This window comes from Anomaloglossus baeobatrachus, chromosome 2 (assembly GCF_048569485.1).
Source record: "Anomaloglossus baeobatrachus isolate aAnoBae1 chromosome 2, aAnoBae1.hap1, whole genome shotgun sequence".
NCBI classification, from domain to species: Eukaryota; Metazoa; Chordata; class Amphibia; order Anura; family Aromobatidae; genus Anomaloglossus; species Anomaloglossus baeobatrachus.
In genome coordinates, this window is record NC_134354.1 from 505,795,270 (window position 1) to 505,822,193 (window position 26,924).

General features: G+C 43.3%; 1 protein-coding gene across 1 annotated transcript in view; it reads right to left on the bottom strand.

Moving 5' to 3' along the window:
• The window catches only part of CFAP47 (cilia and flagella associated protein 47), a 1,094,449-nt gene that overhangs the window by 598,804 nt on the left and 468,721 nt on the right, over positions 1–26,924 (bottom strand). Inside the window, 1 exon segment of the mRNA XM_075333814.1 lies at positions 7,173–7,390. Within this exon segment, the coding sequence (XP_075189929.1) occupies positions 7,173–7,390 (218 nt within the window).

Here is a 26,924-nt window from a genome sequence, read left to right on the forward strand (position 1 = left end):
AAGGGAACATGTCAGGTGCAATATGCACCCACAACCATGAGCAGTTCTGTGAGCAGTTCTGGGTGCATATGGCTAATCCCTGTCTAACCGTCCCTGTATACACTAGTATAGATAAAGAGATCTTTAGAAAAAGCATTTCTAAAGATCTTATATCATAATCAGCAAAGGGAATAGTCCCCTGGGCGTTATATCCCCGACTAGTCCGCCCACAGGGGCATACTAAGATGCTGGTGAATGCAGCGTCACCAGCGGTGACGAGCGTACTTGAGTCCACGGTGCATGCAGAGCTAAATGTTGCAGCACTTCTGCTCATGCGCAGTAGATCTGTCTGAAGCCGGGAGGCGTACACCTGGCTTCATACTGCACATGACCAAAAGTGCCCGGCATTCAGGAGCGCGGTCACATCGAAAACAGGTACGCGTGTCACCGCTGGTGACGCTACATTGAATAGCATGTTAGTACACCTTTATGGGCATACTAACATGCTAAGAGGGTGGCTAGTTGGGGGAAATAACGCCCAGGGGGCTAGTCCCTTCGCTCATTAGCATAAGATAGAAGATCTTTAGAAATACTTTTTCTAAAGATCTCTTTATCTATGGTAGTGTATACAGAAACAGTTAGGCAGGGATTAGAGATATGCACCCAGAACTGCTTGTGGTTCTGGGTGCATACTGCACCTGACAGGTTCCCTTTAAGGATCGGGTCATTTTAGTAAGTTATCGACCGAGCCTCATTTTCAAATCTGGCTAGTGTCAACTGGAAAGCTTCAACAACATATCTCAGTGATTCTGAGATAGTTTTTTTTCGTGACACATGGAAAATAATCTTAGTTATAAATTTAGGTTGATATGATTTGCAATAATTTATGAAAATATTGATAATTTGACAAAAAAAATTAAAACTTTCAACATTTTTATACTTTGAATTTAAACCAGTTAGTTATACCAGACAAAATAGTTAAAAAATAACATTTTCCACATGTCTACTTTAAATTAGCATCATTTTTGAAAGATAATATTTTATGTTAGGAAGTTAGGATTAAAAGTTTATCAGCAATTTCTAATTTTTCCAACAAAATGTAAAAAAACAATATTTTTAGGGACCACATCACATTGAAGAGACCTTGAGGGGCCTGTGTGACAGAAAATACCCAAAAGTGACACAATTTTAATACTGCACCCCTCAAAGTTCTCAAAACCACATTTAAACAGTTTATTAACCCTTTAGGTGCATCACAGATATTAAAACAATTTGGAAGGAAAAAAACCCTAAAATTTTACTTTTTACTACAAAAATGTTTTAGTCCCAAATTTTGCATTTTCAGAAGTGTAAAAACAGGAGAAAATAGACCATACAATTTGTTGTGCAATTTCTCCTGAGTATGCTGATACCCCTAATATGGTAGAAAACTACTGTTTGGGCACATAGCTGGGTTCGGAATGGTAGGAGCACCATTTGATTTTTGGAGCACACCATATCAAGTTTGTAGAGCCCCTGATGTGCCTTAACTGTGGAAATGCCAATAAATGACCACATTTTGGAAACTAGACCCCTCAAGTAATTTATCTAGATGTGTGTTGAGCACCTTGAACCTGCAGGGGCATCACAGAAAACACATTTTTCCCACAAAAATGTTTCTTTGCTCAATTTTTTTTCCATAAAGGTAGCAGGAGCAATTGGACAATACAAGTGTGCAATTTCTTCTGAGTACATCGATACCCCATATGTGGTGGAAATTAACTATTTGGGTGAAAAGCAGAATTTGGAAGGTAAAACACATAATTTGAATTTTGGAGTGCAAAATTGGCTGGAATAAATAGCGGACACCATGTCACGTTTCCAGAGCCCCTGATGTGCCTAAAAATTGCAAACCCCTCCCACAAGTGATCCCATTTGGGAAACTACATCCTCTAAGGAATTTATCTAGAGGTGTGATGAGCACTTTAAACCCACAGGTGCATCACACAATTGTATAACATTGAGCCATAAAAATGGAGAAATACATTTTTTCCACAAAAATGTTGTTGGCCCCAAATTTTGAATTGTCACAAGGGTAACAGAAATAAATTGACAAAGCAATTTGATGTGCAGTTTCTCCTGAGTACACTGATACCAATGGAAAACTACTGTTTGGGTGCAGGCAGGGTTCAAAAGAGAAGAAGCATCATTTCACTTTTTGAGAGCAAAGTTGTCTGGACTAGATAGTGGATGCTATGTCAATTTTGCAAAACTGTTGATATGCCTAAACAGTGGAAACCCCCCCACAAGTGACTCCATTTTAGAAACTACCTCCCCTAAAGAAGTTTATCTACAGGTGTGGTGAGTACTTTGAACCCACAGGTACTTTACAGAATTTTGGAACGTTGAGCCTTGAAATTGTAAAAATACATTTTTCCAACAAAATTGTTGCTTTAGCCCCAAAGTTTTCATTTTTACAAGGGTAACAGGACAAAATTGACCATACAATTTGATGTGCAATTTCTCCTGAGTACACCGATACCTCATATGTGGTGGACTTGGGCGCACGTGCAGGGCTTGGAAGGTAAAAATCACCATTTGACTTTTGGTGTGCAAAAATGGCTGGAATAGATTGTGGATGGTTCCAAACCAAGAGAAACTTAAAAGTGATACCATTTTGGAAACTAAGCCTCTCAAGGAATCTATCCAGCCATTTGGTGACCATGTTGAACTCATTGGTGCTTCACAGAATTTTATAATATTGGGCAGTGAAAAAGAAATACTTTTTTTCAACAAAAATCATGTTGAAGGTCCACATTTTAAATTTTTACAAGGGCAACAGGAGAAAATGAACCACCAAATTTGTTACACAATTTCTCTTGATCACGATAAAAGCCCATATGTGGTCAGAAACTTCTGTTCAGGCACAGGGCAATGCTCAGGAAGGAAGGAGCGCCATATCAGAGTGTAGATTTTGCTGTTAAGCATTGTGGGTGCAATGTCATATTAGCATAGATTCTGAGGTGTCAGAACAGAAGAACTCCCCATAAGTGTCCTCATTTTACAAACTACACTTCTCAATGAAATCATCTAGTGGTGGAGTGAGCATATTGACATGACATATGTTTCACAAAATGTCATACCAATAATTACATTTTTACCACTAAAACATTGTTTTAGTTCCAGATTTTACATTTTCAAAGGGGGAAATAGGTAAAAATGACAACACAATGATGTTACAATACCCCATATGTGACTGCACAGCACCATTTGGCCACACAGTGAGACTTGGGAGAGAAAGAGCGCAATTTGACTTTTGGACCACAGGTTCATAGAATAGTTTGCAGACTCGAAATAAAGGGCTCCTAAATGCCAAAAGAGTAGAAATCTCCCTCAAGTGACACCAATATGGAAATTACACCACCCTGGGAATACAAGTGTAGTAACGATTTAAATCTGCCATTGTAGTGCCTGTACATTGTGCCCAGCTTGATCTCCTGGAGAACTGCACCCTGTAAATTAAGTGGTCTCTCCTTGCTACAGAAATGAAAAACATGCGAAAGCTAACTACAATTTAGGAACACTGAGGCTCAGGAGGGAGGTGGGTATTTGGATTTGGGAGCGTGGATTTTGCTGGATTTCTTTTGTAGGGTGAGAAGCTATAGTGTTCATGTTATTATTGTTACCATTTTCAGGCACATAGTATTTTTTGTTCGCTTTCTATTCTTATATTTGGGATGCAGAATGAACAAAAACAGTAATTAAGAAATAGTTTTGTTTTTTTTAGGGGGTTATACTGTTCAACGTGGGGTAAAAGTGTTCAGATAGCTTTAGTCTTCGGGTCAGTACAATTATAGCGGCAATACCACATTTCAAGTTTTTTTTTTTGCATGGTTTTTACACTTTTACACAATAAAAATAATTTTATTTTTTTGCATTGCTGTATTTTGAGAGCTATAGCTCATTTTTCACTGATGGAGCTGTATGGAGACTTGTTTTTTGTGGCACAAGATGACGTTTTCAGCTATACCATTTATTTACATCTGTCTTTTGATTGCTTTTTGTTCCACTTTTATTTCAAAGTTATAATGAAAATGCATAGTATTTACACTCTTTTAATTTAGTTTTCTTTACGTGTTTATTGTAGGTGTTAAATAGTGTGACAGTTTTATAGATCATGAAATTGTGGAGGTGTCAAAACCAAATATGTGTACAATATTAGTTGTAATATGTTTTGTTCTTTATTTTGTGCTTTTTTTGTTTGCTTATTTTATAAATTTTGCATCTTTTTTCTTTACTTTTTTACTTCATCCTTTTATTTAATTGTAACTTTTATTCTTCTGATCATTTGTCTCATGCATTGCAATAGATATGTATTGCAATATATGAGACCTGTCAGATTACACTGACAGATCATAGGCAGGGTCTAACAGGCCACCATACCTAGCCAACAAGGTCATTGTTTGACCTTCGGGTGCCATGACAACCATCGTCTCTCTGTGACTTTGTCACAGGGGCGTCGATAGAGGAGGGAGAGGGAGCTTTCATGGCATGTTGATGGTTAATCAGCCAGGGGCGGTGCGCGTGCCAGCCCTAGCTGTTACCATAGAAGCTTGGTTGTCAGCTGAGCCGAGCTCCAGTGGTAATCATTTAGGGAGGTGCTGATATTTCAGCACCGACCACATGATCATGCTGTGATTGGTCAGTCAGATTGACTGACTAATTACAGTGATCAGAGAGCTGGGACTGCAAAAAGGGGTCTCTGCATTCCTGGCCTTGCCGCTGTTGATATGAAGCTGTTACTGTGTATTTTCACACAGTGACTGTTTAAATCCATGACGGATATAGCACATCATGTTGCGGGAAATTACACCTGCTAATCACATGCTATGTCTGTCATTGGTTCTTAAGGGGTTAAAGGGGTTTTCAAGTAAAATTAAACAAAAATCCCTTATCGTTACTCACTCTCCATGAGTCCAGCACTGAGTCTCCAGGTGTGTTTTTCGCTGCAACACTGACATTACATCGACAGCACTACAGCCAATCGATAAACTCAGTCGCTCAGTGGCTCAGCGGCCCATGTCATCAACTCGTGCAGATGTTGAGCTAATTTATTGGGTGTAATGCAGTCAACGTGACACTAGGCACTGAAAGCAATAAAAGACACTAAGAGCAAATTCAAACTATGGCTGAAAACCTGGGTTTTTGGAAACTGGAAAATCTTTTTAACCTCTGCAAGCAATTAGAATTTTAGAAAACATATTAGCCCGGATTCATCAAAGTGCTTTTGAATTCTTGTGTAAAACACTTTGTTAGGCCCATTTCACACGTCAGTGAAAAACACTGACATTCTTCACTGACGTGTAAAACATGCACATGTCCCTCTGTGTTCCGTGATTCATGGCACACAGGGGTTGTCAATGTGCAATCCGTGATCCGTGATTGCATATGGACATTACTCACCTGCCTCTGTTCCTGCTGTCCATGGTGCTGAACTCCTCGGCTTTCCAGCGTCCACCCACCACTCTCAGCAGTTACTTCCTGGTCGGCTATTCCTGCTCTCATGAATATTCATGAACCAGGCAGGAGCTGCCGAGAGCAGAGGCTGCAGAGTGAATCGCAGGCAAGCGAAGTTGAAAATATTTAATATTTAATATGTCCGTGATTTTCTGGTAAGTGTTTCACGGATCACACACGGATCACACCATAATGTGGTCCGTGGGTCATCAGTGATGCCAGAAAAAAACTGACTAGTCTCGGTGCAGAATCACGGCCACGGGTGTACGCTGCACAGAGACACGTTCAGTGAAAAATCACTGATGTGTGTGCAGACCCATTGATTATAATGTGTCTGCATATGTCAGTGATTCTGGTATGTATAAAAAAAAGCACAAATGTACCAGAATCACTGTCGTGTGAAGGGGGCCTTAAGTAGCAAACGTTTTGCATAATAACAGTTTGTTCATATTTTTTGCAACTTTTGGTGTTCTCATGTCAGTTTCTCCTACCTCTGCCAAAATGGATTGAGCTGGGGCAGAATGGGAGCGTAAATCCACAGCTTGTCTAATGTATGATGAGCTGTGACATACTTTATGCCACAAATATTATTCCAGTAAGGTATATTTATATGGTTAAAGAATTTTTTGGATAAAATTAAGTTGTTATATCTAGTATTTTTAATTACCATATTTCCTCATGTATAAGCTGACTTTTTCAGCACATTTTTATGCTGTAAAAGCCCTAGCTTGGCTTATACTCGAGTGAGGGTCCCACTCATAGCCGGCTTTAGCTTTGGGCGATCTGTGCGATCACACAGGGCGCCGTCCGCCAGACTGCAGTGGGGGTTACAGTGACTCAGGTTAGTTACTGTGTACGCTGATTGCTGCCGCCCCTCTGCCATGATCCAGGTCTCTAGCCCAGGGGTCTTAAACACTCGGATCACAGGCACCTAGACCTCTTGATTATCTCGGCCAGTAAATGGGGCCGCCGCTGCCGTCAGCGGTTTACTTCAGTTGAATGATTTGTGGGACCACAAATCATTTAACTTGAAGTAAATAAAGTGCTGGTGGCTGAGATCATGGAGGGGTCTATGTGCCTGCGGTCCGAAAGTAGCAAGTAATAGGACACCGAGGGAATGGAGGACAGGTGAGAAAAAAATTTGTGTGCGTATGTGAACAACGTCATAATAGTGGCCAAGAAGGGGACCAGTATGAGGACATTACTAAAGGATGGGCACATTACTACAGGGCACAAGGATGAGGAACATTACTACAGAACACAAGGATGGGGCACAAGGATGGGCACATTACTACAGGAGACAAAGATGGGGCACATTACTACAGGGCACAAGGATGGGGCACATTACATGTTATTGCCATCTATTTTTATTTTTGAAATTCACCAGTAACTGCTGCATTTCCCACCTTAGGCTTATACTCAAGTCAATACGTTTTTCCAGTTTTTTGTGGTAATATTAGGTGCATCAGCTTATATTCAGGTCAGCTTATACTAGAGTATATGCAGTATCTCTCAATTTGACTTGACTTGTAGCGAAGCTCACACCTGATTCATTAAGAGGTCTTTAACTCCAGCACACCCTCTCATGAACACCAGTGGGAACAATGCCGGTCTTGATGAATCGGAGTCATTCACTTTCTCACAAATCTGAATCTAAAATAAGTAAATCCAGTGAGTGAATACTTTCATTTACATACCTCTTCAGCAGTGTCTCCTGATGAAGCTACTGCCGCCCGCACGGTGCTGCTCTCCAACATACCAGTAACTTTTCTACGTTCATACTCTAATAACGTCATTTGCATCTGAGCAGCAAGTGCCAATGCCTTCTCTCTCCTTTCATTCACTAATGGTATTTTCAGATCTTCTTTCAGTATGCTGTTTTCTTTGCATCTGAAGTAGCATATCTTCTGTGCATCTGTGTTGCATAAAGTATTGAAATGTTATTACAGCACATGCTCAGATTTCATATTGATGAATTCGTGATATTTACAAAAAGCCCATATTGAGTGAAATACTGTAAGAAATCAAATTACATTAAAGAAACTTTGCATTTACCAGAGCATCTGTCGGTAAGCTACTGGCCAAGCAGCATGCATATGAATATGAATATAAATGGACACATAAAATGAGTGAAAAAAGCAACACATGAAAAACTACAGCTAAAAACATGAACCACTATGGATATACTGTGCCTTGTGAAAGTTTTCGGCTCCCTTGAATTTTTCAACCTTTTCCCACATTTCAGGCTTCAAACATAAAGATAAAATTTTTAATGTTATAGTGAAGAATCAACAACAAGTGGGACACAATTCTGAAGTTGGACGAAATTTATTGCTTGTTTTAAACTTTTTTAAAAAATAAATAACTGAAAAGTGGGGGGTGCAATATTATTCGGCCCCTTTAAGTTAATACTTTGTAGCGCCACCTTTTGCTGTGATTACAGCTGAAATTCACTTGGGGTATGTGTCTATCAGTTTTGCACATCAAGAGACTGAAATTCTTGCCCGTTTGAGCTGAGTGAGGTTGGATGGAGAGCGTTTGTGAACAGCAGTTTTCAGCTCTTTCCACAAATTCTCGATTGGATTCAGGACTGGACTTTGACTTGACCATTCTAACACCTGGATATGTTTATTTGTGAACCATTCCATTGTAGATTTTGCTTTATGTTTGGGATCATTGTCTTGTTGGAAGACAAATCTCCGTCCCAGTCTCAGGTCTTTTGCAGACTCCAACAAGTTTTCTTCAAGAATTGTCCTGTATTTGGCTCCATCCATCTTTCCATCAATTTTAACCATCTTCCCTGTCCCTGCTGAAGAAAAGCAGGCCCAAACCATGATGCTGTCACTACCATGTTTAACAGTGGGGATGGTGTGTTCAGGGTGATGAGCTGTGTTGCTTTTATGCCAAAAATATCGTTTGGCATTGTGCCCAAATAGTTCGATTTTGGTTTCATCTGACCAAAGCACCTTCTTCCACATGTTTGATGTGTCTCCCAGGTGGCTTGTGGCAAACTTTAAACAACACTTTTTATGGATATCTTTGAGAAATGGCTTTTATCCTTGCCACTCTTCCATAAAGGCCAGATTTGTGCAGTGTACGATTGTTGTCCTATGGACAGACTCTCCCACCTCAGCTGTAGATCTCTGCAATTCATCCACAGTGATTATGGGCCTCTTGGCTGCATCTCAGATCAGTCTTCTCCTTGTTTGACATGAAATTTTTGAGGAATGGCCGGTTCTTGATAGATTTGCAGTGGTATGATACTCCTTCCATTTCAATATGATCACAGTACTCCTTGGGATGTTTAAAGTTTTGGAAATCTTTTTGGAACCAAATCCGGCTTTAAACTTCTCCACAACAATATCATGGACCTGCCTGTTGTGTTCCTTGTTCTTCATGATGCTATCTGCACTTTAAACAGAACACTGAGACTATCACAGAGCAGGTGCATTGATACGGAGACTTGAGTACACACAGGTGGCTTATATTTATCATCATCAGTCATTTAGGCCAACATTGGATCATTCAGAGATCCTCAATGAACGTATGAGTTTGCTGCACTGAAAGTAAAGAGGCCGAATAATATTGCAGGCCCCACTTTTCAGTTATTTATTTTTTTAAAAAGTGTAAAATAAGCAATACATTTCGTTTATCTTCCCAATTGTGTCCCACTTGTTGTTGATTTTTCATCATAACATTAAAACTTTTATCTTTATGTTTGAAGCCTGAAATGTGGGAAAAAGTTGAAAAATTCAAGGGAGCAAAATACTCTCGCAAGGCACTGTATATATTCAGAGGGACAGAACCAAGTAAGGATTCTTTTGTGGTTCAAAATCAAATTTAATTGTCAGATAAGCATATTGTCATCAGTTTGGAAGACTAGTACACAACAATAAGCCATAGTAACAGCATAAATGAAATTACCATAATATGCAATAAGTAATAAAGGAGTTATCCAGAACATCTAGAGCCATTCGATTTCAAGTGGGGAAGTGAGTGTCACGCAACAAGCATGATGAGCACGTTCAGAACAACCGAAGTCTGACGCACAACAAAAAAACTCACCTCAACAACACCACAAACAAGGGGGACACAGAGAAAACAATAACAATAGTGGGCCCTGATGCTAGTGAGAGGATAGATTGACACCTCCATGCTTACCTAAAGCTGTCCCTACTCTCCTAGCCAGTCCCTATACAGTCTCCGCAACTGTCACCGAGCAGCACCCTGAGATCCTGGGATACCCTACAAATGGCCTGACTAGTGAGAGGCACGTGAGGTTCACAAAACCCACCACTGCACTAAGACAAGAGGGTGGGGGAGACAAACAGGGGATAAACAACCAATGGAGGGGATACGACTTCAGGAGAATCCACAGCAGCTCCTTCCACCAAAGCAGCTTGCATACAAATGGCTTTATATAGTTAGCAAAGCTTGCTGTGAAGACATAGCTACTTAACCACAAGGGGGTATGTCTACAAAGCAGGTGCAGCTGACCATACCTATAGGAGAGCTGCTAGCAGAAAACTGACATTAACTATTTCAGTACCAAAGTAAACAACATTTAAATACAGAGTCCCAGATAGGGATGAGGGGCTCCAGTCCTCAAGCTGCCACTAGTCTCCAAAAACCAGGGAGACGGCCATGACAGTGAGTATTGCTGATGACGTTACAAACCTGCAGAGACACATGCATGATCATCAGATATCATGCACATACCCCGTTTATTAGAATAGGGGACATCAGTAATGCTTGATAATCATGGACATGTTTTGGCATGGTCGCTGTGTGGGCCTTATGGACGTCTCCGTTGTCCGGTGCCGGCACCTCCTCTTTTGGCCATCATTGCCCTCTTTTTGAAGCCTGGGTGCATGACGCGGCTACGTCATACACACTCGCCGGTCCTGCACAGGCGCACTACAATACTTTGATCTGCCCTGCTTAGGGCAGATCAAAGTGTGCCTGCTCAGGACCTGTATGCCAGCGAGTGTGTATGACGTCAGACCCGTCATGCTCCGCGGCTAGAGAAGAAGGAGAACAAAGATGGCCAAAAGAGGCTGCGGCGGCACCGGACAACGGAGACATTCATAAGGCACACAGCGCGACCGTTAGGTAAGTATTATAAAGTGTTTTTTATGTTATACCCCCAGCCTGGGCTCTTATATACAGCATATTAGAATGCTGTATATAAGAGCCCGGTGGTAGTGGCCACAGCTTATGGGCCGAAAAAGTGGTGACAGGTTCCCTTTAAAGTAGAAATCCCTTTAAGCAGTCAATGATTGATAAAAAATATATATATTTTATTCTGCGAACGTATTTTAGCTCTAGTTAAGTTTAAGCAATCCTTAAATATAGTCATTTAAAAAAAATGCTATGAGGGATTAGCAATGCCTTTTTATCTTGGTATAATAAGAGGATTATACATATAACTGCAGAACACTTACCATTCATTTGTTAATTAATGTAATTAGTTGTTAGTTGTTTTGTGAATCAAAAATAGAATAACCTTGTTTTAATAACCTTAATTAGTGAAAATGGAGCAAAGAGTTTAAATGCATTAAATGTGGCAGATAGAGACATTTTAAAGGGAACCTGTCATGTTGAAAATTCAGTGTAATCTGCAGCCACCATGTTTAACCCCTTAATGACGGAGCCAATTTTGACTTTAATGGCAGAGCCACATCTTACAATTCTGACCAGCTTCACATTTTGTGGTTATAACGCTGGAATGCTTCAACATATCCCAGTGATTCTCAGATTATTTGTTTTTGTATGTATGGTAGAGGTAAATGTCAGATGAGATGAATGCTTATTCTGAAACTGTGCCGCCCCTGTGCCAGCAGCTGGCATTGCTCGGGTCCGGGCCTTTAGGGGAGGTGGCTCGAGAGTCTCCGGACACACTGAATAAATGGGGGGTCGTAGATGTACGGGCTGGCCCGTAATAAATTCGTGATGCCACCCACGGTGTGTGGTGAGATGGGACACCACCGCTGCAGTTATGGGGCACCCGGGGGAGATGTTGTGCAGCTAGTTGTTAACCCCTCTGTGGGCAGGGATGGTGGCCCCGGGACCCAGTGGCTCGGTGCAGGGGATAGCGACCGGAGGGGTTGCTGGTGTACTCACTGTTAGGAAAACACACATGTCTCTGGTAAACCAAGGTGGTGGTGGCCGGTGCCGCGGCCAGTTGCATTCAGGGTCCCCCACCCGACTGAGGGTCTCTATCTCTTTTCCTGCACCTCTTTGTGTAAGGTGGCCTTTCCTGGCGTGAAACACAGGAGTCCGCTCCCGGCTGGATGTGGCCTAAGGAGCCATGCCCGCAGACGCTGGCCCGTGGGATCTATGGGCCCTGGCGGTGACATCTTATCCCTAATCGGTGGGCTGTTGTCTTCTATGAGGGACTTTGGGTGGGACAGGATCTCTAGTCCTGGCCTCAATCGGTTAATTAAACAGTCAGCTTGTTTCCGGTTTCTGGCTTCAGGGTCCGAGTACCCCCATTTGTGCTACGGTTTCCGGGTCGGTTCCCCACGTCGGTACCGGCGGGCTACAACCCTATCCCGGTCCACTTCAGTTCCATTGAGCCGTCTTCCCATCTCCTGCTAACGGAGACCACCGTCTTCCTCCTAGCCAGTGGCACCAGGGCTCCTACCCTGGTACCGTTCAACTTGAACTTTCTCTCATGCTGGGACTACACCTAGCCCCAGCTCACTCCTCTCCACTTGAACTACAAACTTATTCTGCTTGTTTTCCTGCCCAGGGCTGTCTAGACCCCTGGATGGGCATGTCCCAACCGCCTATTCACGCCTACTGGTGTTTCTATCTTTCCCTAAGGAGGGTGACTAGGGTTTTCTGGTTGGCTGTATGTTTCCTAATGAGGGAACGGTGTAATGCAGGGGCCTAACTGTGACTACCTGGTTTTGCCAGGGCGTCACACTCCCCCTTGGTTAAATACAGACCGACCGCGGGCTGTCCGACCACGACCGTTTATTTGAGCTAGAAAAAAGGGGTAAAACGGGTAAAACAGTTACAAGTGTAATAACATTTTTACATAGGACATTTGAACTCTTTCCTTACGGGAGGCACTTTTCTTGAACGTTGCACATATAAACAACCGGCACAGGACAGACCGGGTCCTTCTCATTTCACCCACCCAAAACAACCTAGCCCTGGTGCCACCACTAAAACACAGGTTGGCACCTCTTGCCCAAGTCCAGGGTAGGTCCAGGTGTTGCCCAAACGGGCCGGGTAAAAAGTTCCTTACCTGGCAGTCCTTTTTCAAGGGCCCCACGTCCAGGGGACCCCTGACCCGGAGGATAGTCACCGGTCCCAATGGTGACTGGGCCTCGGCCGACTCTACCGCAGGCCCATCCTCCAATCAGCCTCTCCGGAGACTGTGGCTTGGTGAGAAGGTAGGTCGGGGGTTATTTACAAGACCCAGAAGTTCATGGGCTGACCCGCAAGTTCTGAGCCATTGTCTTTTTTTAAACGGGGGTCACAACTGTAAACCGGGAACAATAGATGGTCCCAACGGGGACTTTAACTGAAGGTAGCCGGGAACCACTACCTAACTTTCTTCATATTCGGGACTGGAGAGTGGCGGAGAGGGGTGGATGTGCAGCTGGGCTCCCATGGTCACACTCCTTCTGACATCCAGGGCAAACCACCCCCTCTCGCCGCAGTACCGGGTGTAAGTCACTAGCTCCCCGGGCTCCAGGTCCCGGTCCGGGTGGCCATAAGGGGCCACGTCCCTCCGGGACACAAATATCTCGGCCTCCATGCCCGGCTCGTATATGAACCCCCATCCCTTTTGGGGGTTAAAATGCCGGACCTGGCCTTCATATGTCGGGCCCCTCACCCGATACGTGGCGTTCCGTAAATTGTCTTTTTCGGTATAGGTCCAGGACAGGACCTCCGCCTTCCGCTTTTCCCAGGCAGCAATTTCTTTGCCCAGCTGGCGCCACTGCCGCTCCCAGTATGGAGCGTCTGCGGCCTGCTCCAGCTCATCCTGCGCGGGGTCTGGGGCCAGCCGGAGTCCCTCCGTGCCGGCTACGACCGGCGACTTTGGCAACGGGGGACCCCGCTGTGACGTGGCCTGCTCTGCTGCCTTGCAGCTGCAACCCCGCGGCGCCTCTGGCCAGGAATCTGGGAGCGGCCAGCGTGGCCCACTGTGCTGGCTTCCGATCAGGGACCGCCTCCACTTTGGCCGGGCGGACTGCCGGGGCCATTGTCATCTTGGGCGTAGCCTCTGCTGGGATCGCTGTTGGGTCCAAGGCTGGATGGGGCACCTTCCGGGTGCTGGTCTGGCGTGGGGCCGGTACGGGTGCCGAGGCGGTGACTGTCTGGCAGCTGGCGGCTTTATGTGGCTGGTCCTCGCGGGCCGGTGGAACGGTTACCGCTGCTGGTGCTGGTGGCAGCAGACCGAGCGGGGTGTCAGCGGCAGGTGCGGGCGGTGAGAGAGGCAGCGTGGCGGGCAGGGGCAGGCCGGGCCCCACAGCCTGGTCGGCCGGTCCCTGAGGGACATAGGGGCATGGGTTGCTTACCCACTCCTCCAAGGTTGCCTCCACTTCACGAGCCCGCACAGCTGCAGCCAGCTCCACCAACTCGGCCGTCCATCGCTCCAAGATAAAGCGCGCCTGCACCTGGATCCGGCGGCACATGCGCTCCGTCTGGTCTTCAACCCAGGCCGCTGTTCCGGGCACGGGCTCCTACACTCCGGGCTTGCCAGACGGGTCGGCCATGTTGCTCTGATGGCGTCCAGGAACAAGAAGGGTGGCAGGGCCCTGCAGTCCCTGCCCTTTATCTGCTCAGTCACATGCTGCAGAATCTTGACCCGCCCCCCCTTGGTCTTTTGCCGGCACTCCTTTCTGCGGCCTGTTAGTTTTGTTTTGCGACTTCCGGGCTTGCTTTCTGGCCGCGTTCCGAGGGGGCAGGGCTTCAGCTTTCGCGCCCTTTTCGTGGGGAAGGAGACGCTGGGCTGTAATTTTCGAGCCCAAAATGTCGGCAAAATGGCGACTTCTGAAAATTTTGCAACGGATCACCGCTGACTCTAAAATACAAGGCGCACTTCCACAAGGTAAGTGGATGGGTAGGTATCCGGTTCATGACAACAAGTTTTCGGGGTGTGCCGCCCCCGTGCCAGCAGCCGGCGCTGCTCGGGTCCGGGCCTTCAAGGGAGGTGGCTCGAGGGTCTCTGGACCCGGGGTCTCGCGGACACGCCGAATAAATGGGGGAATGTAGATGTACGGGCTGGGTCGTAATAAGTTTGTGACGCCACCCACAGTGTGTGGTGAGGTGGAACACCACCGCTGCAGTTATGGGGCACCCGGGGGAGATGTTGTGCAGCTAGTTATTAACCCCTCAGTGGGCAAGGATGGTGGCCCCGGGACCCAGTGGCTCGGTGTAGGGGATAGCGACCGGAGGGGGTGCTGGTGTACTCACTGTTAGGAAAACACACAAGTCTCTGGTAAACCAAGGTGGTGGTGGCCGGTGCCGCGGCCGGTTGCATTCAGGGTCCCCCACCCGACTGGTGGTCTCTATCTCTTTTCCTGCACCTCTTTGTGCAAGGTGGACTTTCCTGGCGTGAAACACAGGAGTCCGCTCCCGGCTGGATGTGGCCTAAGGAGCCGTGCCCGCAGACGCTGGCCCGTGGGATCTATGGGCGCTGGCGGTGACCTCTTATTTCTAATCGGTGGGCTGTTGTCTTCTATGAGGGACTTTGGGTGGGACAGGACCTCTAGTCCTAGCCTCAATCAGTTAATTAACCAGTCCGCTTGTTTCCGGTTTCTGGCTTCAGGGTCCGAGTACCCCCATTTGTGATACGGTTTCCGGGTCGGTTACCCGTGTCAGTACCGGTGGGCTACAACCCTGTCCCGGTCTACCTCGGTTCCACCGAGCCGTCTTTCCGTCTCCTGCTGATGGAGACTACCGTCTGCCTCCTAGCCAGTGGCACCAGGACTCCTACCCTGGTATCATTCAACTTGAACTTTCTCTCCTACTGGGACTACACCTAGCACCAGCTCACTCCTCTCCACTTGAACTACAAACTTAATCTGCTTGTTTTCCCGCCCCGGGCTGTCTAGACCCCTGGGTGGGCATGTCCCAACCGCCTGATCACGCCCACTGGTGTTTCTATCTTTCCCTGAGGGGGGTGACTAGGGTTTTCTGGTTGGCTGTATGTTTCCTAATGAAGGAACGGTGTAATGCAGGGGCCTAACTGTGACTACCTGGTTTTGCCAGTGTGTCACAAAACCATATTGTCAGAACCCACAATAGTTAAGAAATAACATTTCCCACATGGCTGCTTTACGCTAACATCACTTTTCAAGCATTTATTTTATTAGAATGGGTTGAAATTTAGCAGCGTTATTTTCCCGGAAATATATAAATCCTTCTTATGGGAAACATTCAGGTTTAGGCCCTGTGCGCACAGGGCCTTAAAGTGCCTTTGAGGGGCCTATATAATGGAAAGCCCCCTGAAGTGGTACCATTTTAGATTGAAACTCCTAACAAATCTTGGCTTTAAATACTAGAGAAAAAAAAGCATATCAAATAGAGAAGAAACCTCTCCAAAGAGCAACTTTTTGGATTTGTACGTTGGAAACGGTTAATCTAAAAGGAATGAATAAGAATTGTCATTTTAATGAGGTCTTGGAAAAAAAAAATAATTGGACACATAAAGGGTTGATGCCCTTATCATGGGAGGAGAAAAAATACTTAAAGGGAAGGTGTTGCTTTTTTATTTTTGTATTAATAATAGTGATTATGAAATCAAGTATTTTTAATACAAAATTGAAATCATTGTTTATTTAGTTTTTATTTTATTCTAGTTTACCTTAAGCACTGGGGGTTGCCATCTTGGATTTGGTATTTGTAACGACAGTTACTCAACTCCTTTATGGTAGCCCCCTGGGCATAGAAGACTGTTGTCGGATTCCAAACCCATTTAGTAAGATAGAGAAGGCGTCTGCTGTGAAATGGACGCGCCCCCTAGGCTGTCCAGATCACAGCAAAGGGAGGAGATCAGCACCATCTTTGTGGAGCTCACAGTGTATGCTGTGTGCTGCCCTTTCCCCCTGTTACCCGCCGGGATGGATGGGGGGAGTACCGACGCCAGGCAACGGTGATTGCACCATAACTGATCCTGGCTGCTTCCCACTCTGCCACGCACCCCTCCCCCACTCTGCCGTTTGACCCCCGTCCCACTCTGCCATTCAGCCCCCGTTCTACTCTGCTGTTAAGCCCCCATCCCACTCTTTGCCATTCAGCCCCCGTCCCGCTCCGCTGCTTACACCACCGCCGCTCACCCCTCTCCCCACGTGTGCTCACCTCGGGCCTCCATCCGCTGCTGGTACTGTGATCACTGACATGACAGGCTGCCGGGGTCTGAGGAAAGGCCATGTGGTTGGGAGTGGTAATCGCGGCTGACATCTGTAGCCTGAGTGGCACTGCACTACCGATCACCTCTGATCCCGGCCGGCAGCACAGTAAATGGAGGCATAGGTGAAACAGTGAGGTTTAGGGAGACAGCCAGCAGTGGGGCATAGGGAGAAGCCAGCAGCGGGATATAGGGAGGGAGACAGCCAGCAGAGGGGCATAGGGAGGGAGACGGCCAGCAGCGGGGCATAGGGAGGGAGACAGCCAGCAGCAGGGCATAGGGAGGGAGACAGCCAGTAGCGGGGCATAGTGACAGTGGCAGCCAGCAGTGGGGCATAGGGAGGGAGACAGCCAGCAGCGGGGCATAGGGATATAGTTGAGCACTATGCAGCTGTTCTCGGTGACACTTTAGACATATTATAATCACTTTGCGACCAACAACAAAATGGCTCCGCACTGTGATCCTAAACTTCATTCTCTTATCCTTTTGGAAACACCCAGACTGGGAGGGGGAGGTGACATCACACATAGGAGAGCAGATTCTGCCCATTTTTACTGCAGCTGTAATATGAGATATTTCTACAGTAGTTATACAGCAGGATTTCAACAGCTGCTCCCCTAGTGTTTAAGAGTGGAAAATATGAAACTTTATTTTTTCTTTTTAATTTTCTGAATTAAAAACAAATAATATTATTTAAGCATAACATTAAAACATTAATACTTTATATTTTGTCAGTTATTTTTTTTTTGACGACATCTTCCCTTTAACTAAATCAATATGCACTATTAGCAAAACTGTATGACCCATGCATTTGTATTTATTTCAGTATGCCTTCATGGATATATATGTCATATCTCCATTATGTGCCTACATTTGATGTTTTCAAGGAGTGATGACATGACATATGCTATTTAAATTGTACTTGGGAGAAATTGTGCATGCTTGAAGAATGGGGAGGTGTCAGTATGCATGAAAAGTACTAGAACTACTTTTCTGTACATATGCTTGCAGAACAGTGTTTTTGCACTTTTTTCAATAAAAATATTTAAATTTGAAGAAAACATTTGTTGGGTGTTTCTATTCATATGAGATGTTTAAGAATGTGGGACTCTGACACCCATTTGGACTTGCTGTGCTAGTTGCTGTTTTTTTAAAAATAAAATGAAACATTTTAAAAACTGCACCCCTCTAAATAACTCAACACTCAATTTATGTCAAAACCACTTGCATCAAAAGTGAGTACACCCCTTAGTGAAAATGGCCAAATTGTGCCCAAAGTGTGAATATTTTGTGCGGCCACTTTTATTTTCAAGCACTGCCTTAACTCTTTTGGGCATGGAGTTCACTAGAGCTTTATAGGAGCCACTGGAATCTTTTCCACTCCCTCATGATGACATCACAGAGCTGGTGGAAGTTAGAGACCTTGCGCTCCCCTACCTTCCGTTTGAGGATGCCCCACAGATGCTCAATAAAGTTTAGGCCTGGAGAAATGCTTGGACAGTCCAGCACCTTTGCCCTCAGTTTTTTTAGCAAGGAAGTGGTCGTCTTGAAGTTTTGCTTGGGGTGGTTATGTTGAAATACTGCCCTGCGGCCCAGTTTCCGAAGTGAGGTTGATCATGCCCTGTGTCAGCATTTCACAATACATGATGACATTCATGGTTATTTCAATGAACAGTAGCCTCCCACAGCCGGCAGAACTCATGCAGCCACAAAACAAGACACTCCCACCACCATGCTTGACTATAGGCAAGACACACTTGTCTTTGTATTTTTCATCTAGTTGCTGCCACCATCTGAACCAAATAAGTTTATCTTGGTCTAATCAAACCACGGGATATGGTTCCAGTAATGCTTGTCTGCTTATCTTCAATAAACTGCGGGCTATCTTGAGCATCATCTTTAAAGGAGGCTTCCTTCTAGGATGACATCTTTGAAGACCAATTGGATGCAGTGTACAGTGTATGGTCTGAGCACTGACAGGCTAACCCCCTCTCCCCCTCACCTTTAACCTCTGCAGCAATGCTGGCAGCACTAATATGTTTATTTTGTAAAGACACCCTCTGGATATAATGCTGACCATGTGCACTCAACTTCTTCGGTTGACCATGAAGAGCTCTGCCCTAAGTGGAATCTGCCTTGTTAATCTGCTGTATGGTCTTGGCCACCATGCTGCAGCTCAGTTTTCAGAATGTTGTCAATCTTCTTATAGCCTAGGACATCTTTATGTAAAGCAACAATTATTTTTTAAGATCCTCAGAGAATTCTTTAAGTGGAATCTGTCTTGTTAAAATGCTATATGGTCTCGGCCACTGTGCTGCAGCTCAGTTTTCAGAATGTTGGCAATCTTCTTATAGCCTAGGACGTGTTTATGTAGAGCACAATTATTTTTTAAGATCCTCAGTTAATTCTTTGCCATGAGGTGCCATGTTGAACTTCCAGTGACCAATATGAGATTGTATGAGTGGTAACACTAAATTTAACACACCTTCTCCCCATTTACACTTGAAACCTTGTAACACCATGAGTCACATGGCACCAGGGATAGAAAATGGTACAATTTGGCCCTATTTTCTTGGGAGTTTACTCACTTTTGTTTCCAGCGGCTTAGACATTACTGTCTGTGCATTACGTTATTTGGAGGGCACACCAAATTTCCACTGTTATACACTGTTACACTGACTGCTTTACATTGTATCAAAGTGTCACATCTAGTGATGAGCAGACCCAAACTGTAAAAGCCCGGATTCGCGCAGGATTCCTAATACCGTGCTCCAATCCTGGGCCTAGAGTTCTCAGATCCAGCCACTCAGATAATTAAAAAAATAAAAGGAAATAGATAAATGAATAGGGCTAGAGCAGATGCGCTATACTTACAGAGTGTCCCGTGCAGTGTTAACGCTACTTCTGGGGCCGCTCATTAACCTCATGAATATGCACTGCTTCCCTACCCACCAAATATGTTCTGTGCCCACACTCTGTCTTCAGTATGTATATAATGTATGTAGCAGAGCCAGAATCGTCATGGGATCTTATGTGGATTACATTGGAACTGGGTGTTTGGGGTTAATAAAGGGGTGAAAGAGGGTGGGTTTTTTTTTTTCAAATAAAGGATTTTTTCACTGTTTGTGTCTATTTTTTTTTTACCTACAGATTAGTAATGGGGATGGTCACCTTGATGCCTCCAATTACTAATATAGAGCTAAGTGGCAGCTTTGAGCTCTCATTTACCCTTTATTACCCCTTATGGCCACTGCACTAGGGCATTCGGGATGAGCTGGGTAAAGTTCTGGGACTGTTGCATCTAATGGATTTTAAAATTCTAGGTGGCTACAGGCTGCTATTTTGAGGCTGGGGAGGCCCAATAACCATGGGCCTCTTCAGCCTGAGAATACTAGTCCAAAGGGGGCTTCACACGGTAGCGATATCGCTAGCAATTTGTAGCGATAGCGAGCGTGTAATTACCCGCCCCCGTCGTGTATGTGATTGTTTGTGATCGCTGCCGTAGCGAACATTATCGCTACAGCAGCGTCACACATACTTACCTGGTCGGCGGCATCGCTGTGACTGCCGAACAATCCCTCCTTTAAGGGGGAGGGACGTTCGGCATCACAGCGACGTCACTGCAATGTCACTAAGTGGCCGGCCAATCAAAGCGGAGGGACGGAGATGAGCGGGACGTAACATCCCGCCCACCTCTTTCCTTCCGCATTGTGGCCGGCGGCAAGTAGGGAGACGTTCGTCGCTCCTGCGGTGTCACACATAGCGATGTGTGCTGCCGCATGAGCGATGAACCACCTGGATAAACAACCCTTACCGATTTTTGAGTTTGGGACGACCTCTCCATGATGAACGATTTTCACCATTTTTGAGGTCGCTTAAGGTCGTTGGTCAGTGTCACACGCTGCGATATCGTTAATGACGCCGGATGTGCGTCACTAACAACTTGACCCAGCCGACCAAACATTAACAATATCGTAGCGTGTAAAGCCCCCTTAAAGCTGTTGGCTTTATCATCACTAGCGGGACTGCATGCCATTTTTTTTTTTAAATAATTATTTATTTATTTATTTAAAAAAAAAACAAAAACGTATGCATTCCCTCTTATTTTGATACACAGCCAAGACAAGCACAAGGCTTGGGGCTGTGCCGGATATCATAATATGGGGGTTCCCTATGCTAATTTTTTATTGCTCTAATCCCCCTATCCCTTCTAGCACCAGTTTAAAGTGCCTAATTTTTGTCCCATAGACTTATTTGGGGATCGACGTATGGCCATATATCCAGGATTAATTCAGGGTCTGAAGCAGGTTTTTTTTTTAAATCCCGGATCCCGGATATCTGCGAGTTTGCCGATCACTAGTCATATTTTCAGGATTGTCCCATGAAAATATAAACTATTTTAAAAAATGTGAGGAGTGTACTCACTATTGTAATACGCTGTATAACATATCATAACAAATTTTGTTAAAGAAAAACAAAGTAGCTAAATGAAGGGCTAACAAACCTCTGAAGGCTATAAACAGTAAAAATTTAGTTTGCCACATATCAAATAGAAGAGAAATTATGTAGATTTTGAAAAAAAAAAAACAGCTAAATGAATGGCTAACAATAAACCTCCCAAGACTATGAGGGGCTGCTGATAAGTCTTTGGCTTTACCTAGAAAGAAACGAGATAGGATGATGAAACTTTACATTTATTCCATATACTCTCCACTGATGTCAACACACTTCTTACATCGGTATTCTAAGTTCTGTAAGCCTAGCAAAAAGAAGGATTTTGGTTGTGTCTCAAACCAGACATCCGTAGCAGCCATGGCATCAGAAATGCTGTATAAATTGGTACCATTGAGGCGATTCTTCAGGTTTGGAAACAGATGATAGTCAGAGGGAGATAGATCTGGTGAATATGGTGGGTGGTCAACCAGCTGGAAGCCCAGCTCTGCCAGTTTTGATGTGGTGGCTTGTTCAGTGTGAGCAGAGGCATTTTCTTGCAGGAACAAGATTCCTTTGGACAGCTTGCCTCATCATTTGTCATTTAGAGCTGCCTTCAATGGGTCCAAAAGTTCAATGTAATACCTTGCATTGATGGTGGAGCCCTTTTTTTAAGGTAGTCTACTAGCAGCACGCCCCCCTTATCCCAGAACACAGACGCCATCACCTTAGAGGCTGATTTTTGCAACCTGAATTTCTTTGGACGAGGAGAACCACTGTGCCTCCACTCTTTTGACTGCTCTTTGTTTTCAGGGTCATACAAATAAATCCAGTTCTCATCCATAGTGATCAGTGGATCCAGGAAGTTTCTATCAGTCCGGAAACCCTGACAAATGGACCAGGAAGTTTTCACTCGCATGTGTCTCTGATCTGTTGTCAAACATTTGGGGACTCCCTTTGCAGATAGCTTCCTCATGTCCAAATGTTCATGACTAATGACACAAACACGTTCACGGGAAATCCCCATGATGTCTGCTATTGGTTTTGCTGAAATTCGTCGATTCTCTAGTATGAGGTTGTGCACAGCATCGAGGATCTCCGGAACAACAACCACTCTCAGTCGTCCGGGACGTTCCTCATCATTGGTGCTGAAGTGGCCCGTTTTAAATTTGGCAACCCAGTTCTTAACTGTGGAATATGAAGGGCATTAATCCCCAAATGTCTGCAACATATCACCATGAACATCCTTCTTGGACTTTCCTTGCAGAAACAAGAGTTTTACCACTCCTCTGCTCTCAGTTGCTGTGAATATCGCATTAGACTCCACCATTTTGTTTTCCCGTGTGTGTAGAACACTGTTGCCATAAGCAACAAACACAAAATTTTGCAAACATATATTAGACACATAAGGCTTTCATGTGATGTAACATTCGTTATGATAACTCTCTGGTTTAAGGGCATAAAAAAATAATGAGAGTTTGAAAATTCCAAAATTTTCACCAGATTTCCAATATTTTTACAACTAAATGCAAAATATCTAGTCCTACATTTATCACTATTAATATTTCACAAAAAACAATCTCAGAATCACTGGGATTCCTTGAAGTGTTTCAGAGTTATTAATGCATAAAGTGACACTGATCAGAATTGAAAAAATTGTCTTGGTTATGAAGGTGAAAACAGGCTTGGAGATAAAGAGGTTAAATCAGTTGAATTTGTAATGATACTAAATTCCACAATTAAATGTTATTTTAAAAAATGTTCTTGTGTTGAGATAATCATATTTATGTGTCTCTGCTATGTACTGTGTAATAGCCGTGTCTCACCATATAGGGATATGGTCTGATCATATCACATCTCATGGGTACAGGAGAATGCAAAAGGTGTATATACAGATACATTTTTATTTTCTCAGTTTGCCATTCGTGTGCAATAAGTTTTTTTACAGTAGCAGTTATTAATCATATACATTATCATATTTAGTTTCATATGTTACAAAATTATAATATATCCATAAAAATCAGATGGCATAGTGTGGCCCACAGACTTGAATGGGTAAGTGTCATCTGATTTCAAACAAAAACCACAGCATGTTGCAATTTTTTTCACACATAGATTCTATCAGTGCAAAATATTAGTCATCTGCACTGCCTCACTTAATCACATTGTTTCGAGTGCTATCCATATGTTGTGTGAGTCTGGCCTCCCCCACTAGCCACAGGTGATTTTATCCTATATAATAGCAGATTCCTACTTGTCCATACACAAGAGGTTTTTAAACTCAGAGAAAGGCTTCAGTTCAGAGTAGGTTCCCAATTATGAGATATGCCTTGACGTGGTGACTGGGCAGATATAAAGATGGCTGTTTTTGTATTCTAAATATCTATTTTTTTTCTTAGATTTCCTTTAGCAGTAATGCATGTCTACATTCTTACATTCATAGTTTTCATGCTTTAGCATTTCAGAGTGCAAACTGTCTCTTTTTTGTCTTTTTATGTTATGTTCAGTTATGCACTTGTTCACATTGCAGTTTTGGGGGAGTGCCATCAGTCCTTTTGTCTAGAGCAGCAGAGTATTGGCAATCATATTAATCATATATCGCTAATGCAAGCAGCATTCTCGCACGTCGGGAGGTGCTATTGACCAATGTGCCAACGAGATGCATCTAGTTATGTATTACTCATGAATATAGGCTTTTTGAAGCTGTGTCTCATCTTCTATGTTTCTAAAGTCACAAACTCATGCTCAGCCAGTCTTATATCCCAATCAGACAGCACTGCCATCCTTAAAATTGTTGTTAATATAGTGTAGGAGATGAGTCATGCCATTCAGCCTCATCCATACTAACATATTTCACAAAAGAATTTAAAGGAACGGTGGAGGAAGGAGCTGAATGAAATGTTCAACCACATGCCCCTATATAAGAAGACAGATTGTGAACAAGAGTGAAGGTCAAACCTTACCAGTATATATTTGTAAGTATCATAAAATCAGAAATAGTGGTTAATACTTGCGTTAAATTGGCATTAAATTGTCTAGCCCTATTAGTTAGGTAACACAGGTACAATACATTACAATATGCAGTGTTTTCCATGTATTTTATGGGTATCTAAAAAATGGAGAAAATGTACAACTGACATTTTAACAGAAATGTTTAAAAAGTTATTTTAAAAAAAATGACTTAAACATGTATAAGCAGTAGGTGCGGTATACAGTTATGCTAAAGTAGTCATTTGAAGAAATGGGTTTTGTTATCTTTTTTAAACGTATACATACACTGTGTGCAGAATTATTAGGCAAGTTGTATTTTAGAGGTGTTTTTTTATTATTGATCAACAACTATGTTCTCAATCAACCCAAAAAACTCAAATATCAAAGCTTAATATTTTTGGAAATTGGAGTGGTTTTTTTTTAGATTTGGCTATCTTAGGAGGATATCTGTTTGTGCAGGTAACTATTACTGTGCAGAATTACTAGGCAACCTAATAAAAAACAACTATATTCCATTCTCACTTGTTTATTTTCACCAGGTAAACCAATATAACTGCACAAAATTTAGAAATAAACATTTCTGACATGCAAAAATAAAACCCCAAAAAATTAGTGACCAATATAGCCACCTTTATTTATGAAGACACTCAACAGCCTACCATCCACAGATTCTGTCAGTTCCTTGATCTGTTACGATCAACATTGCGTGCAGCAGCCACCACAGCCTCCCAGACACTGTTCTGAGAGGTGTACTGTTTTCCCTCCCTGTAGATCTTACATTTTATGAGGGACCACAGATCCTCTATGGGGTTCAGATCAGGGAAACAAGGGGGCCATGTCATTATTTTTTCATCTTTTAGACCTTTACTGGCCAGCCATGCTGTGGAGTAGTTGGATGCATGTGATGGAGCATTGTCCTGCATGAAAATCATATTTTTCTTGAATGATACCGACTTCTTCCTGTACCACTGCTTGAAGAGGTTGTCTTCCAGAAACTGGCACTAGGTCTGGGAGTTGAGCTTCTCTCTATCCTCAACCCGAAAAGGTCCCACAAGTTCATCTTTGATTATACCAGCTCATACCAGTACCCCACCTCTACCTTGCTGGCGTCTGAGTTGGAGTGGAGCTCTCTGCCATTTACTGATTCAGCCTCTGGCCCATCCATCTGACCCATTAAGAGTCACTGTTATTTCATCAGTCCATAAAAACTTTGAAAAATCAGTCTTAAGATATTTCTTGGCCGAGTCTTGATGTTTTATCTTATGTTTCTTGTTCAAAGGTGGTATTTTTTTCAGCCTTCCTTACCATGGCCATGTCCCTGAGTATGGCACACCTTGTGCTGTTTGATACTCCAGTAACGTTGCAGCTCTGAAATATGGCCAAACTGGTGGCAAATGGCATCTTGCATCTGGCATCAAATTGGCAGCTTCACGCTTGAGTTTCCTCAATTCATGGGCAGTTATTTTGCGTCTTTTTTTGCCCAACGCGCTTCTTGCGACCCTGTTGGCTATTTGCCATGAAATGCTTGATTGTTCGGTAATCATGCTTCAAAAGTTTGGCAATTTCAAGACTGCTGCATCCCTCTGCAAGACATTGCACAATTTTGGACTTTTCAGAGCCCGTCCAATCTCTCTTCTGACCCATTTTGCCAAAGGAAAGGAAGTTGCCTAATAATTAAGCACACCTTATATAGGGTGTTGATGTCATTACACCACACCCCTCCTCTTTACAGAGATGTACATCCCCTGATTTGCTTAATTGGTAGTTGGCTCTCAAGCCTATACAACTTAGAGTAGAACAACATGTATAAAAAGTATCATGTGATCAAAATACTCATTTGCCTAATAATTCTGCACACAGTGTATTTTTTTGCCTCATTTTACTGTATAAACTCCTTAGGTTTCCATACAGACCGTCTGTGGTTATAAGATTTTATCAATTTTCATGCATTGACTCTGCAGTATTCGCAAATTAATTCTTGTTCTTAGAATTATCATATCACAATCATAAATAATACATTTTAATTATTAAACATTATGAATTGAGCAATTTATAAGCCTGACATAACTATATTAAACTGAAATATTTGGATAAACTTCTGGACTCTGCTCTGAACAGTTTCATCATAGAACTAATATCCATAGATTAATTTCCATTAAAAAAAATTGAGCTTTACAATATTAGTCTTGATTCTTCCAACACTAAAATCTTTCTGAAAATTCCAGAATAAAGGTATTTGCATCTTTCTTTTCAGCAAGATGTTTAAGTTTCTATGCCATGGGTGATATCATCATAGTTTTTATACACTTATAGGTGGTCCTATGTTTGATTTTACAATAATGGGGAATATTTATCAAGCTAAATGCATCAGAATTCTGGCATATTTTGGACCGATAAAATGCCATTCATAGTTTGCCAGGAAAGAGTGTGCCAAAAAATCTACCAACATGTTGGCATACATTTCTGGACAAATGATAGGTGGCGTAAACTTAAGCTAGTCCTAGAAGGAATGTGTCATAAAAAATGACCAATACTTAAAAATCATTTTTTGTGTTAAATATATTTTTTTTATAATTTTTATATTCTTGGCATTTTTTTCCCATATCACAATCTGTATTAGAAATAAAAATGAGAAATGTAGCAATTTTTACACTGA